Below are 13,890 nucleotides of genomic sequence, written 5' to 3'. Positions count from 1 at the left end.
TGTCAGTGTCGATGCCGGGCGGTCCGACTTAGGCAGGTGCTCCAACTGCAGTGCAGGTGGCACGGAAGCCGCAGGAGTCTTATGCTTCTTAACCCGTGGATAGAGGGAACAGTGCTGAGCAGATGACGGTGCCACTGACGGTCGGTGCCGAGGGGCCTTAGCGGTACCCGCTCGATCCGGTGCCGAGGAGACGCTTCTGCTTGATACGGACTGTCCAGCGCTCAGTGCCGAGAATGGAGGAGTAAGAGCTGCCTCCATCAGGAGCTGTTTCAGATGAAAGTCCCACTCCTCCTTCATCCTGGGCTTAAAGGCCTTACAGATCCGGCATTTATCCAAGAGGTGGGATTCCCCGAGGCAGTTAAGGCAAGAGTCGTGGGGATCTCCCGTTGGCATCGGCTTGTGGCAGGTCAAGCATGGTTTGAAGCCCGGTGAACTGGGCATGGGGCCTGGTACCAGCTGCGGGGAAGGAGCTAATCCCTGAACCCCTGTCAACTATATACACTAACGATAATAAAGAATGAATAAAACTAACTATAACTATAGAATTTACAACGATATACACGAGAATTAATAAAAGAACTGCAAGTAGCTAGGGAGGTGGAGATCAGCTAAGCTGCGCTCCACTGTTCCAATGACCGACATGGGCGGTAAGAAGGAACTGAAGGGCCGTTGGGTCGGCAGGGGATCTATCCAGCGCCATAGCGGCGCCACTCCAGGGGGCGCCCAGCTGACCCACTGAGTGTTGCTAGGGTAAAAATCTTCCGACGAGCATGCACGCAGCGCGCGCACACCTAATTGGAATTGATATGAGCAAGCACTCAAAGAAGAAATAAAAGAATCTGGCATCTCAGGTCAATATTTTGATATATTTGTCTGAAAACAATTCAATTCCATTTTCATTAAATCATCTACAGTTCACACATCCCTAATGATCTGGCTATTTATATTTTCCTAAGGATGATTCAAACAAAATGTGTTCAGCTGCAAACATATAGGTATCTAAAGATACCAATTAGTCCAAAATCCTAATACTGTAGGATGGCATGTATCAAAGAGCCCTCTGGTGCTGCTATCTATCAAGGTATGTATACTGAATGTGAGAGCCATATGGACAGAGGTAGAACTGGATAGTTTTCCTCCTTTCCATTCTAAACTCATTTTCTAACATGATCTGTGCTAAAGACAGGCAGATAATGTCGTCAAGCCACCTTGAAAATTAAACTCCTTTTGCATAATGAATACCTGACCTGAATTGTTATATGAGAACATATTTAAAGAAAAACAGATTTTAAAACACTAGTTTTAAATAAGAGCTTCCGTAAACCACAGTTCTCTGAAAAATATCGTTCTTCATTTTTTGCATAACAACCCATGTGCCCACTGGCAAAAATAAAATTATACTTGGATTAAAGATAAAACAAACTGATTTTGAAATTAAACAAATAGGCATTTCTGAACTAGAGAGAGATCCAATTTGGAAAAGATCTGATATTACTTAAACAATATATATCTGCTGACAGAACAGGTAATGTATATACTGTGTTATACCTTTAATTAACCTTAATAATACAAAATAACCCCCCATTTCCCCTAACCCCTAAAAAAATATCAATAGATGGAGTCATTCATGAATGAGAGACAGAATAATTAAATTTTAAAGAGAGTGTTCCAACCTATTTTGAAACCCTGTGCAATATTTATCTATCTAATTTGACAGACTTCAGTATTCCCCTGAAATACTCTATCCTGCAAGCAAGTAGTGATACTAGTGTGGAACATTAAGTGGGTTCTTACAGAGTCAGAATACTCTGAATGTAGGAGGGGTGAGAGAGTTTCTTTAGAGAGAGAAGACAGGATTTGTATAGAGTAGTTCCACCCAACTTATCTGCCCATCCTGGAAATAAGATCTGAGCTGTTCATTTCTGTGTTAATAAAATCAACTCCCATAAAGGAAGGAGTTTGGACTCTACATAAGGTGTGGACTGTATTTGAAAATATACTGGCAATGGCATGCTCATCACCAAGGATTGAATCATCCCACCAGATCTGTGCATTGAAGAAAAAAGGTGGGGGTGGTCATCCCCTGCCATTTGGAAGCCACAGAATGCACTCTGCAAGGTGATATTGGGGAGGATGTAGAGACTGGATTGGTTGGAAAAGAAACGGGGCAGGTCAGAGGGAAGGGGGATTATCGTTTCCAGCCCCATGGAGTTCAGGTGGAAAAAATAATATAGCCTGGGTCTGTATGATATTTTCCACTGAGCCCGCTCCTGAGGATCTTGAGAACAGCCTTGCCAGGGTGTGGTTGAAGGGGGAGAGTTCTGGAGGGGGATGGGCAACCAGGAAATAGAGCCAGTGAAGCAGTACTGGGTATCCACACAAACAACCCTGACCTTCTATGACACGTGCCAAACTGTTGAGATCCACCAGGCACGGTGGGACACACCTTGCTCTCCAGTGAAATAATGGGAAGGAACTTTGCAAGGGGATCCTTACAAACTTCCTGCCCCAGAGACCCCTCATGTGTACCATAGGAATGGTAAGTAAAAATCTAACATGGCTGTGAACCACTGAGGGACGTGACAACAAGGATTTAGAGACATCAAAAGCATGAGTTGGTAGACATACTAGACAGATAAATGGGCGATCCTAAATGGACCACATTTACCTCCTGCCATATAACAGGCTGATAGTGCTTGCTTGGAGCACTTCACTCTGTTATCAAGTGTTGATCCTGCTGGAAAAAGTTAAGCAGGTTCTTCTGAGTCACTCAGGCAAAGGGCTTGTTACTCTATCTGGTTATAACGGAGTTGGGAGTGTCTTTCTAAAAGGGGGTAATGGCTGATTAATCCTGTAGTAGGAACCCTAAGGGCAGCTATGACTGGAGAGAACTCTTGAGCTTGATGTTAATTTCTTTGTTAAAGCCCTGGCATAGGAAGGTATTTGTTTTTGACTCTTTTGGTGTGCAGACTTTGTTTTACAGTAAGTTTAGAAAGACACCTGCCCTCCTTCTTTCCTTGCTTCAAAAATGGACCAGTAAACTAAGGAAGAGCAGTGAAAGGGCCATGTACAGCCCATATATTTCCACACAAATAGCCCACCTACATCCAAAAACAAACAAAAATCAGAACTCACCCCATGCCCAATACAGTCAAGTATTTAAAAAAAAAAAATAAAAATCCAGAGTATTTTAAGTCAGACTAAAGACCCAATCTTCTCCTCACTCCTCCAATAACTCTCATTCACCAAACTGTTCCAGCCTAGAGCAAATGTAAAGAGTTGTGAAAGTGGGACCTTGAGAGCTTGCTTATTTGAGCTCTCTAATATGAGGTCTGCATTTTTACAAAGATTTGTATGCTTCTTTCAATTTGTTCATTTAGGGGTTTCCATAGCTGTTTGAACTTTCTGCTATCTTGCTTTGTTGGGGAATAGGATTCCATTACCTGCTAAGGCCTAGTCTGCCCAGAAAACTACAAATATTTTATGACAGATCAACCACTGAGTGATTTAAATACAGAGATGAGAATAATGTTAACCTTCAATTAAGAAAATGTCTGCATTTCTACAACTATTTTCTGCTCTTGGATGCATATATGTGGCTTCCATTAACTTATCATAGTTTTCTGGAGAACATAATTGGGGGGTGGAAAAAGGATGATTTGGGCTATCTAGAGATCATGAGAGAATAGTGAAAGGTTGTTTTCACATAAACTAGTCTTGGACATTTCCCAGTAAGAAAACCTAAGTCCAGTGGTTAGCCGGATCAGAAGATCAAACAAACCAGCACAAGGACATTTAAGAGAACTAAGTATCTGTAGACTAAGTATGTTTGCAAAAGAAATGTAGTAAAATTCCAGAATAATCTATCAGATGCTACAAATGCCAGTTGCAAGAAGATAAATACTTTTAAATAATCATTTAATTAAGAGCCAAGGGCCATTTACTCTTCTTGTTGCAAGATATTTTGTTTCTCTTCACTTCTCTCCTTTAGGGCAGCAACTATCTCATATTAAGGTACCAAGCTTTTTTAAATCAATGACACTTAGCTCTTGTAAGTGCAGTTCAAGTAGCTTTATGCATACCCTGAATGCAGCAGAGGTCATGCTTTGGAGAAGACAACCAACATCCACATTTAAAAATGGAAGGGGGAGGGAAGAATAGAAATTTTTTTTATTGAATACAGAATACAAAAAAAGACATTTTCTTAGCCCATTTTGGGCTTGATCCTTGCACCCACTGAAGTCACTGAAGTGACATCAATAAGAACATGTAATACCTATACCTCATTCTGATGATTCAGGGGCCCCAATAAATGTATCAAAAGTTAATATTAACATGTTTTACAGCAATAAGGACACCCAGCACTCCTTTTCCTCACCTTAGAGCAAATTTTTGAACATGTACTAGAGGCACTACAGAAATATAAAACAAGATTACTTTTGTAATGAAAAACACAATCTGAGGCACTGAAGCCATGCTGCTCTAAATTAAATGCATAAAGTTCTGGAAAACTCTGTGTTAGATGCAGAGAAAAGGGCAGAGAGAGTTACAGACTGTAAAGAGGAAAATTACCTAGAATCATCATCAGTGTCCAAATCATTTCTTTAAATGTGTTAACATTCATATTTTGTCAATAAATGTAGAAAGATCACAATTTTGAACCAGGTAGTCATCCTCCATATCTTTCATTTTATATATCTGATTATGTTTTCACGCTTTTCTTGCACTACTCACATTTACATATTGAGCCATCTGGTGGCTGTCCTTTGGTGCATGTTAACTTTTTTAAAAATATATTTTGGCTTCTGAATATATGTATATATTTTTATGAGAAATTATAAACACCACAAGAAATGCTTGAATAGATGGAATTATATTGATGAAAGTATTAGCCTGAACATATACTGACAATTATATATTTTATAGTACCTATAGTTTTAAATGATATATATGATGCATTAATTTATTAATGAATCCAGATCTCTCATTTGTCAATCAATCTACAGCCAAATTATAGTTTAAACATTTTCAGTATTCCACATCAGTTTGGTTTAAACATTTTTCTGTTTTGCAATATCAACCCTCTTACATTTTGTAACTCAATCTACATACCTTTCATATGAGCTAAAATATATCTATGTAAATAATGCCTTCACTAATCTTAATCATATATTATTTGCCCTACAGTATTTGATCTATGTTTATTTTGCAGAGTTGTCAGTCTACATTTCCCTCTCCCCCACAGTTGTCATGCAATTGTTGGCCTCCTTACTGGTTTTAAGACATCGTTTTATATAACTGGAACAGTAGGGGGCATTCAGAGCTTAAAATGCTGGATATGATTCTATAATATTAGCAGATTATATTTTAAATTTGTAGCAAATACTTCTGCTTACTTACAATACCATATATGAAATCTATTAATTGATATGTTTTGTGTATGTTATACTATTACGTAGGACATGCTGCTCTCATTTGCTGTACATCTTTGAGTCTTGCTCTGTTCTTTAATATTGTTTTCTTTTCAAACACATTTATTTTACATAACATTGCAACAAACTATGTGGCAAAAAAGGGTATGTTACAAAGGTAATGTAAATAATTTTTAATCATGGGCAAAATTATCCTTTTGTGCAGAAAAACCACAGAAGAGAAAATATTAATGTAAGCCATGCAAAAAACTGACTTTCGGTGGGTGGGTGAGATATGTGATGACTAAGAAGTGGCAGAGAGCATGGCTCTAAAACAAGGAAGAGTCTGAGGATGTGTGGGAAGTTATATATTAAACTCCACAGATCTTGAGGCATTTATGTGGAATACCATCCTCTCTGTGCTTCACTCAGACCCCTATCTTTCTGACAGCATAGCCAGGTCAGTTGCCTTGCCACACTGCCATTGGCTACCTGCCTGTGATTGTGCCTTACTTCTCCCTCCAAAGGAAGATGAAGCTGCATGGAAGACTTAATGCTGCATGGAACATTAAATAATATGGCAATTTTCCATATCAATCCATAGACTCATAGATATTTGTGTTGGAAAAGATCTACAGTGTATGGTTGTCAAGTCTAATCTACTGCCAGTGAGGGCCTGGTCCCTACAATATATTATCTAGTGCTCCTTTCAATCAGTTTTAAAACCTGTCAAACTATAGTGCTTCCACTTCTTTCCTTGGGGGACTATTAACAGATCGCACCATGATTTTTTTTTCTTATTTTCACCTGATTACTTCTAATTACATCCCTTTGTACCACATTAAAAATTGGTCTCTCTCCTTGTTACTCCCATCAAGAATTTCTAAACAGATATCATGTATCCCACTTGGTATTTTGTTTTTCAAAATAATATTTTTCCTCCACAAGCCTAAGTATTCTTATTTTGTTACTACCTTCCATTTGCACCAGAATTATATTTAGTCTCATTTCATATGTTTGAGCATTAGTTTGTGAGGCCTAATAACTATTTGAATCCTACTTACCTATAAATTAGCTGTATGTGATTTGGCCAAGACAGCATGGGATTTCCATGATTGTTAGGTGTAGACAAAATAACGAACAACTAAATTACAGGATTTTTTGAACTCTCTAGGCCCCCCATTCCCCTCCAGTTTGATTCTTCTCAACCTGAAAGAAAAGTTGTTAGCCTACTCTTGCAAATAGTGTCTGCTGCAATAAATGTTCCTTAGGGAGGGCCTCTGTGATGGCACAAACTACACACACACAAAAATAATCAGCTAAATAGGTTTAAAATTCATTTCTCTGTAGTCAACACCACAAACCATGGGTTCCATATAGCAGCATACCACAAACCCTGGGGGAGGGCCAGCCAAGACACCTAAAATTAATCTGAGCAGAGGGCACAGGGAAAGGGGGAGGACACAGAATAGGAAGACTGAGTTTCCATTCCCATTCTGTCCTGAAAGCACAGCTCTAAGCACTCTGACTGATGTGAGAAAATGCCGTTAGTGCTTAGTAAAGGTATAGAGAGAATGCCCAGCTGCTGCTTTGCACAGCTCATCAACTATCATTTCTCCTCTTTCTGCGCAGGAGATGGCAACATCCCAAGTGGAATGGGCCCAAATTCTGATCTGGCACAGGGTCTCAGCTGCTGCACAGGCTTCTTAAAAACCGTATCTGTTCCAGCTGGCTATGACATAGCTTTACACCGTCTCTCCTTCTTTAGACAGCTAGTAAAAGATCAAACAGTCAGTCCACACTATGGAAGTATTCATTCCTGGTTAAGTAAAAATTAAGGCTGCTTCTCAAATCTTAGTTGTGCCACATTTTATCTTTGCCTGGAGACAGAGTCAGAAATTTGGGAAGGAAATGTCAAACGAAAAGGGGACAAAACTGAGGGAAGAAAACTGGAGTAAGTCTTAACTAATACCTTATCCCTGTGAAAAGTTAACTATGGTGGATGGCAAGATAAGGCCACAGTTTCCACAACCTTCATAGCTGAAGTTGTTTCTAATTCTATTGTAAGATTTTTTGGTCTGGACTGTGTCTTCTTAGTGTCTAGCAAAATCCTGATCAGGGTCCAGAGGCACTATAACAGGGGTCAGCAGCCTTTCAGAAGTGGTGTGCCGAGTCTTCATTTATTCACTCTAATTTAAGGTTTCGTGTGCCAGTAATACATTTTAACGTTTTTAGATCTCTCTCTCTCTCTCTAAGTCTATAATATATAACTAAACTATTGTTGTATGTAAAGTAAATAAGGTTTTTAAAAAATTTAAGAAGCTTCATTTAAAATTAAATTAAAATGCAGAGTCCCCCCAGACTGGTGGCCAGGACCCAGGCAGTCTGAGTGCCACTGAAAATCAGCTTGCGTGCCACAGGTTGCCTACCCCTGCACTATAATAATGCACATAATATGTTTATTTAAATGGCACTAGAAACACCACTTCCAAGGTAAAAAGATGTTGGTCTGTTGCACTAGATGGCTTAAAGTGATGGTTTCCCTAGTTTCTCTAGTACAAGAGGGAGAAACTAAGGACCAAATGGGAGTCTCAATAAGTGAATGTTTCAGAGTACTAGACACTAGAGGAGAAGTGCTCACTGTCCCATCATCTACCATGTCATTTACTGCACTAAGGGACAAGATATTAATAGTGGATAAGTCACTTGTTCAAGGATAGAAAAGTAGTAACCCTTAGTGTAAAATCCAGAAGGTTTGAGTTTTATAACATGGGAGGGAAACCTTGTTTTCTGAAAGGATAAAATATTTTTATGTACCCTAAGAGTGGATTCTTTGAGGACCATGATTCCAGAAGGAAAGATCTCCCTACCTATGCCATCAGGAACGAGCTTAACGTGTTAGCTGTCAGAAGGAGAGCAGGGTGTTTGATTTCATTTAAACTATTAATTGCAAGCAACATCTCTGAGAGATTTCCCATAATTTTTAGGGTTAGTGGCACAAAATTCTAGATTCCGCTTGATTTCAGACAACTAGTAGACAGAAGATCTGAATACGTAGGAAGAATCATTAGGAGCCAAGAAGTGAACGGGACTTTGATAAAAAAAAAATCTTTCTGGTAACTTCTACCACCATTCTATCTAAGGAATCCTTGAAGGAGACATTAGAATCCAAGATTAAATCATCTATCTTTGACCAGTGCAGGACTATAAAGTCCACTTGACAGGTCAAATAACCTGTAAATTCCTGAGGGAGCGACTGTGGTGCTGATAGCTAGCCGGCTCAGGTCACAAACCCAAAGAAGTGTTAATTGTACCCATTCACTTGTGAGTGGATATCAAAGGGATGTTAAATGAATTGGTAGGCATAAACCTATTCCCTGATGTTGATAAGAAATCAAGGAAAATGTATTGATGATTGTATTGTTTTCATCTGTCTGTATCCTGTACTTAATTAACCTTAAGATCAAAGATGTGTATACTCTGCATGAAACTAATGCGTATTACCTGTATTGTTTTCACGTATCTATCTCTGTTATAATGAATGGCTGGCAATTACCTTATGTAAATCTGTGTAACTGGATTACATGCATATGCATGGGAAGTAGAAGGTTAGTGTCAAAGAGTAGGGCATTGAGTGTCCCACAATGGGAAATCTATAGACACATGCTATGCTGGGAACACCTGCCAAACTGTTTTCAGCTTGTCTTGCTGTGAGCAAGATCTATAAGATATTGGATCCTGGGAGAGATTGTTCATCTCTGGACTGCTTGGGTTCTGACACGGGGAATCTTAAGTGATTGGATAGAGGACCCCAAAATTATTCTGGGAAACCTTGAGGAACTTATGGAAAGCAAACAGACACTACATCTCTGTATCATTTGGACTACAACTCTGATTCCACTGCAAGGTAGTTTTATCAGTGTTAACCTCTCAATAACTCTCTCTTGTTTCTTAGCTAATAAATCTATGGTTTAGTTACTAAGGATTAGCTACAGCATTGTCTTTGGTGAGATCTGAAGTATACCTTGACCTTCGGGTAAGTGACTGGCCCTCTGGGGCTGGAAGTAACCTAATGCATGGTGAATTTGGTTTTAATAACCTTTCAGAATAAAGTCCAGTTTGTCGGGGTGGTAAAAGGGGGCTGGAATGCTTAAGGGGACTCTCTGTGACTCCAGGGTAAAACTAATATAGTGATGCAGGAGTACACTTTTGTTACTGGCTTGGTGAAATATAATGATAGAATATACCACCACTTTGGGGTGTCTGCCCTATTTTCTGACAGTCGGTCCTGAGTCTGGCATTCTTAGCTGTGAGCCACTCCAGGCATTGTGACAGTTACATCTTCTGAACAATCTTGTTTGCCATCCATTAAGATAAATGCTCTCTACATAAAATTTCAGGTACAGAGCAAGCTTTTTCTTGCTTTTCCACCTCCAGGAAAAGGGTGTCTCTGAAGGATCCAGTTTCTCCTCTGGCTTTTCAAGTCTCATAGGTTCAGACAGTCCTCAGACCATTTTCCCAGTCTTCGTTTGAGATTCCTTGCTAAATCAGCAGGCTGCACCTCAGGCTCAATCTGACACCTCACCTTCCTGAGAAGGAAACTGGGGAGGCTGGTGGCACAACAAAACAACAAGACTTAGAGAGTGCCAAAGCCTGGGCACTTATACTTATGAATTTAGTCTTAGAGGCTGAGGCAAATAATTGTCTGAACAAAGTTACCGAAGTTTCCAAGGAAGGTCTTAGCCAGACTCTTAGGATTTTTCTCTGGAGGATAGAAAAAAAAGAATTTTTAAAAAGCATAAGCCTTCATGAAGCATTTATTACTTCGCCTAATGACTGCTAAGGGTAGGGACATAGACTGAAAGGGGCTGACAACCCTTACCTCATCTTCTGATTCATCTATTCTTTCAGGGAGGGCCTCTTCTCTAGCAAGTGAGTTTCTTCTTGAGCTTTGTGCAGGCTAACAGGGATGATTTGCCCTTTGGCAGGGACCTGCGCAGCCTCAGTAAGGCCAGCAGCTGTTCATTATTCCTTTGTGCACTAGCAGCAGCTCCTGGCAAATCATTACCTCAGGAAGCAGAAAATGTCCTTTTTCTTCAGATTTAGTGTACAGCTGGTCAAAATTTTTGTCATGAAAAAATTTCATTTGGTTTGATTTTTGTAATGAAAAAATTTAATAACAAATTAAATGCAATTTTTATTTCATTCAGAAAAGGAGGGAACTCCCTCTCCCCCAAAAAAGACATGCAATTTTTCAGTTTGAAGCAAAATGAATATTTTCATTTAGTTCATTTTGAATATTTTTCTTAAAAATGAAAAAAAATAAAATTCTAATAAAATGAAAAGTTTCCATTTCTTTCTAATTTTTTCATGAAAAAAAATCAACATCTTCTCCAACCAGCTCTACTTCTCAAAGTGTGCTGACAAAGAACCCAGGAACTATAAGAAAGCCTGAGAAGTCTCTTCAAGCTGGTGGCCAGGTTTAGCCATAGAGATTGCCTTGCTTCTTTCTTTCATAGAAGCAGCACTCACACTGCAGAAGAGTGCATCACATTGACAGTGTGATCCCATAACTCAACTGGTCTTGTCCTTGTCAAGTGCTGGTTCCAGGTAGTCAGGCCTTGTGGATGGAGCAGAGGTTGAAGCCAGACATAGGGATCCGGACTGGGATAAGGGCAGTGCTGGCACCAGGGTCCAGGCACAGGCTGGGGTCAAAACTGAAATCAGAGTCCGTAGACAAAGCCAAATGAGTATTGTAGCTGAAGTCCAGACACATGCTAAAAGTCAAAGATGGATGGTCAGAGTCCAAGGTCTGGGGGTGAGGAGGCAGATGCAAGCTGGAGCAGGTGTATAACAGATCTGCAGCATGATCAGAGCAGCCCATGGACAAGGCTGGAATGGGGCCTAGGCAAGGCTATGGCAGGAACAGGAACCATCTCCAGAGCAGGCTGGGAGTCTGTTATGCTGCAAGGAACTGAGAGGTTTCCTGTCCAGGTAGTGCCATCAGACAGACTAATTTACAGCTCTGGTGGGATTAGGAAAATACCTGAGCCTGGAGGTCAGTTGATATAGTTTGTGCTCAAGGACCGGCTGCCGTCTGGCCACTAATTCCACAAGTGCAACTATTATGAAACATGCATAACAACCACAGAGGGTTTTGCAGCAGCTATATCACTTTTTTGCCAGTATTTGCCATGCAGCTGAAGGGTAGGATCTTTTAGCCCGTCACTCACATATATATATACACATACCATATTTGTTTGTAATATATGTATGCACAATAAATTTGTCTTATGTTACATTCCAAATAGATAGGAAAATATTGTAATTGACTGCATAAAAGTTTTTAAGGAAGTGAATATGTTACAAGTGAGTATGTTGCTTATTGTACTTGATTGTACAATGAGGGTACTGTGAAAGCTTAAGTTTTGCCTTCAAAAGGACTCAAGAAACAATAGCAATGTCTCAATCTTCCTTAAATATAGTTTCTCTAGTGCCTATGCCCAATTCAGCAGAAAATATATTCTACACATGCAACATGGAAGACTTTACCAAACCCAAAATAAGTTTCTAGAGCATTAAATTGAATGGAAAACAGACATATTTTGCTGAATCTGGCTATAACTCTGTCAAACCTAAACAATACTTACTTTTATTTTCTGATGACATAAACAAAGATTTTTAATCACTTCACCTGTTCATTCACTCTGGAGTGTGATGGCCCATGATGGATGAGAATCTTCACAATATCTACATCTCCTTTCCAAGCAGCCAAGTGTATAGGAAAATAACCTTTGTTATCTGCCACATTAGTTGATGCTTCATACTGAAGTAATTTGAGAACTATATCCCTGGAAAACAGGGGGGAAGGAAGGAAAAAAGCTAAAAATTGAGAGGACAGCTTATTTTATAAAGTTTGTACACACTGTCAAAACATTTATCCTTAATAACTGATGAGCCAAATCCCACAGTCATTCATGCAAACCTACTGAAATTAATTTGCCTAAGAACTGAATACAGATTGGAAAACATAGACCAAAATGCTGAATTTCATGTTTCTTCTTTATTTTATTGACTGAATAAAGAGGTTACTCACTGACAGTAATGCTGGTTTTTTTAATGCATTGCCTCCACAGAGACGCACTGTAAGACACACGAGCCTATCCACATAGTCACTGAACCTTTTAAAACAGTAGCTGGCAGTAAGAGAGCACATGCATGTCCCTTCAGACTTACATTCCACAGAATGAAGGTATAAGAATCCCACTCCCTAGTTCCTCTTCCCCTTCAGAAGTCTTGCTATGAGTTGAGCTCTGAAGCACAGTGCAAGAGGGAGGGTCAGTGTGGAAGGCAGTTATTTAGAGTACGAGAGTTACTCTTGGTAAGTAACCCCTTTTTCTTCTTCATGACATTGCCTCGACAGAGTCCCATAGCAAGAGATCATCTAATGATACCACACTTGGGTGTTTACTAATCTCCCTGGAAATCCTGTTTTCATTTTTGGCTTCTTACTCTCCATCTCCCAAGATCAATGAGGAACAAAACAACTTTATTATTTTTTCATCTATATCTGGATCCTGTTAGCATTTTTAAATTGTAAGTTGTAGAGATTTACCATACTTTGTAATAAAAGATTAAATAGAAGGAGCTATATTAAGCCTCTGGTTTTTAAGCAAAATTCCATATTGATTTCAATAGGAAGTTCTGCTTAAAAATGATAGTAAGGTATAAGCTACAGTTAGCAAGTATGCTAAAAAATAAATCAGTTGTGTCCTACCTGTAAATTTGTCTTCTCATGGATGGAATGATCTTCTGACAGCCCTGAATAATTAATAAGTTAACTACACCCATAAGCTAGTGGAGGCAGTTCTTGGCAATCAAACACTGGCTCTTTAAGAAGGGCTGGCTCCAGGCACTAGTGAATGAAGTAGGTGCTTGGGGTGGCACATCTGGGTCTTTGGCGGCAATTCGGCGGTGGATCCCTTGGTCCCTCTCAGAGCAAAGGACCCGCCACCAAATTGCCGCTGAGGGATGAAGTGGTGCCATTGAGCTGCTGCCGAAGTGCCGCCAATCATGCTTTTTTTTTTCCCCTTTGCCGCTTAGGGCGGCAAAAAAGCCTGAGCTGGCCCTGTCTTTAAGAACTGGCAGTATCAAAAATCTAGCAGTACTTTCAAAGCAGACTGCAAAAAAGATTATTTAATACATTAAGAACTTGGGACTTTAAAAATACAGGCAAATGTAAACCCTGAGAAAATAGCTGTGGTCCCTAAATCTGTCCCAAACACTGCAATAAGAACAATGGCATACTGTCGGAGAGACTGGACAAAGGAGGGAGAAACACCCATTTCTTGCCACTGAAAGAGCACTGCTGCCTTCAGAAGAAGACATGACAAATCTGGCACAGGGAGGCCAAATAAAGGCAGTGCAGTCCAATGGACCGTTGCACTTGGGTCTTGAAGGACGTCTTATGCTGGGTTTA

At 39.8% G+C, this 13,890-nt stretch overlaps 1 protein-coding gene across 8 annotated transcripts in view; it reads right to left on the bottom strand.

Annotated features, from left to right (window-relative positions):
* ANKS1B (ankyrin repeat and sterile alpha motif domain containing 1B) overlaps positions 1 to 13,890 on the bottom strand; it is a 756,551-nt gene that overhangs the window by 621,440 nt on the left and 121,221 nt on the right. For all 8 annotated transcript variants that reach the window (XM_030548477.1, XM_030548479.1, XM_030548473.1 and 5 more), the window contains exon 3: positions 12,106 to 12,262. In XM_030548477.1, coding sequence (XP_030404337.1) covers positions 12,106 to 12,262 — 157 coding nt within the window. The remainder of the gene's footprint in view (positions 1 to 12,105; positions 12,263 to 13,890) is intronic.

The sequence above is a fragment of the Gopherus evgoodei genome, chromosome 1 (genome assembly GCF_007399415.2).
Source record: "Gopherus evgoodei ecotype Sinaloan lineage chromosome 1, rGopEvg1_v1.p, whole genome shotgun sequence".
NCBI classification, from domain to species: domain Eukaryota; kingdom Metazoa; phylum Chordata; order Testudines; family Testudinidae; genus Gopherus; species Gopherus evgoodei.
Note: the sequence above shows the minus strand (reverse complement) of the source record. Positions and strands in the feature narration are given on the sequence as shown.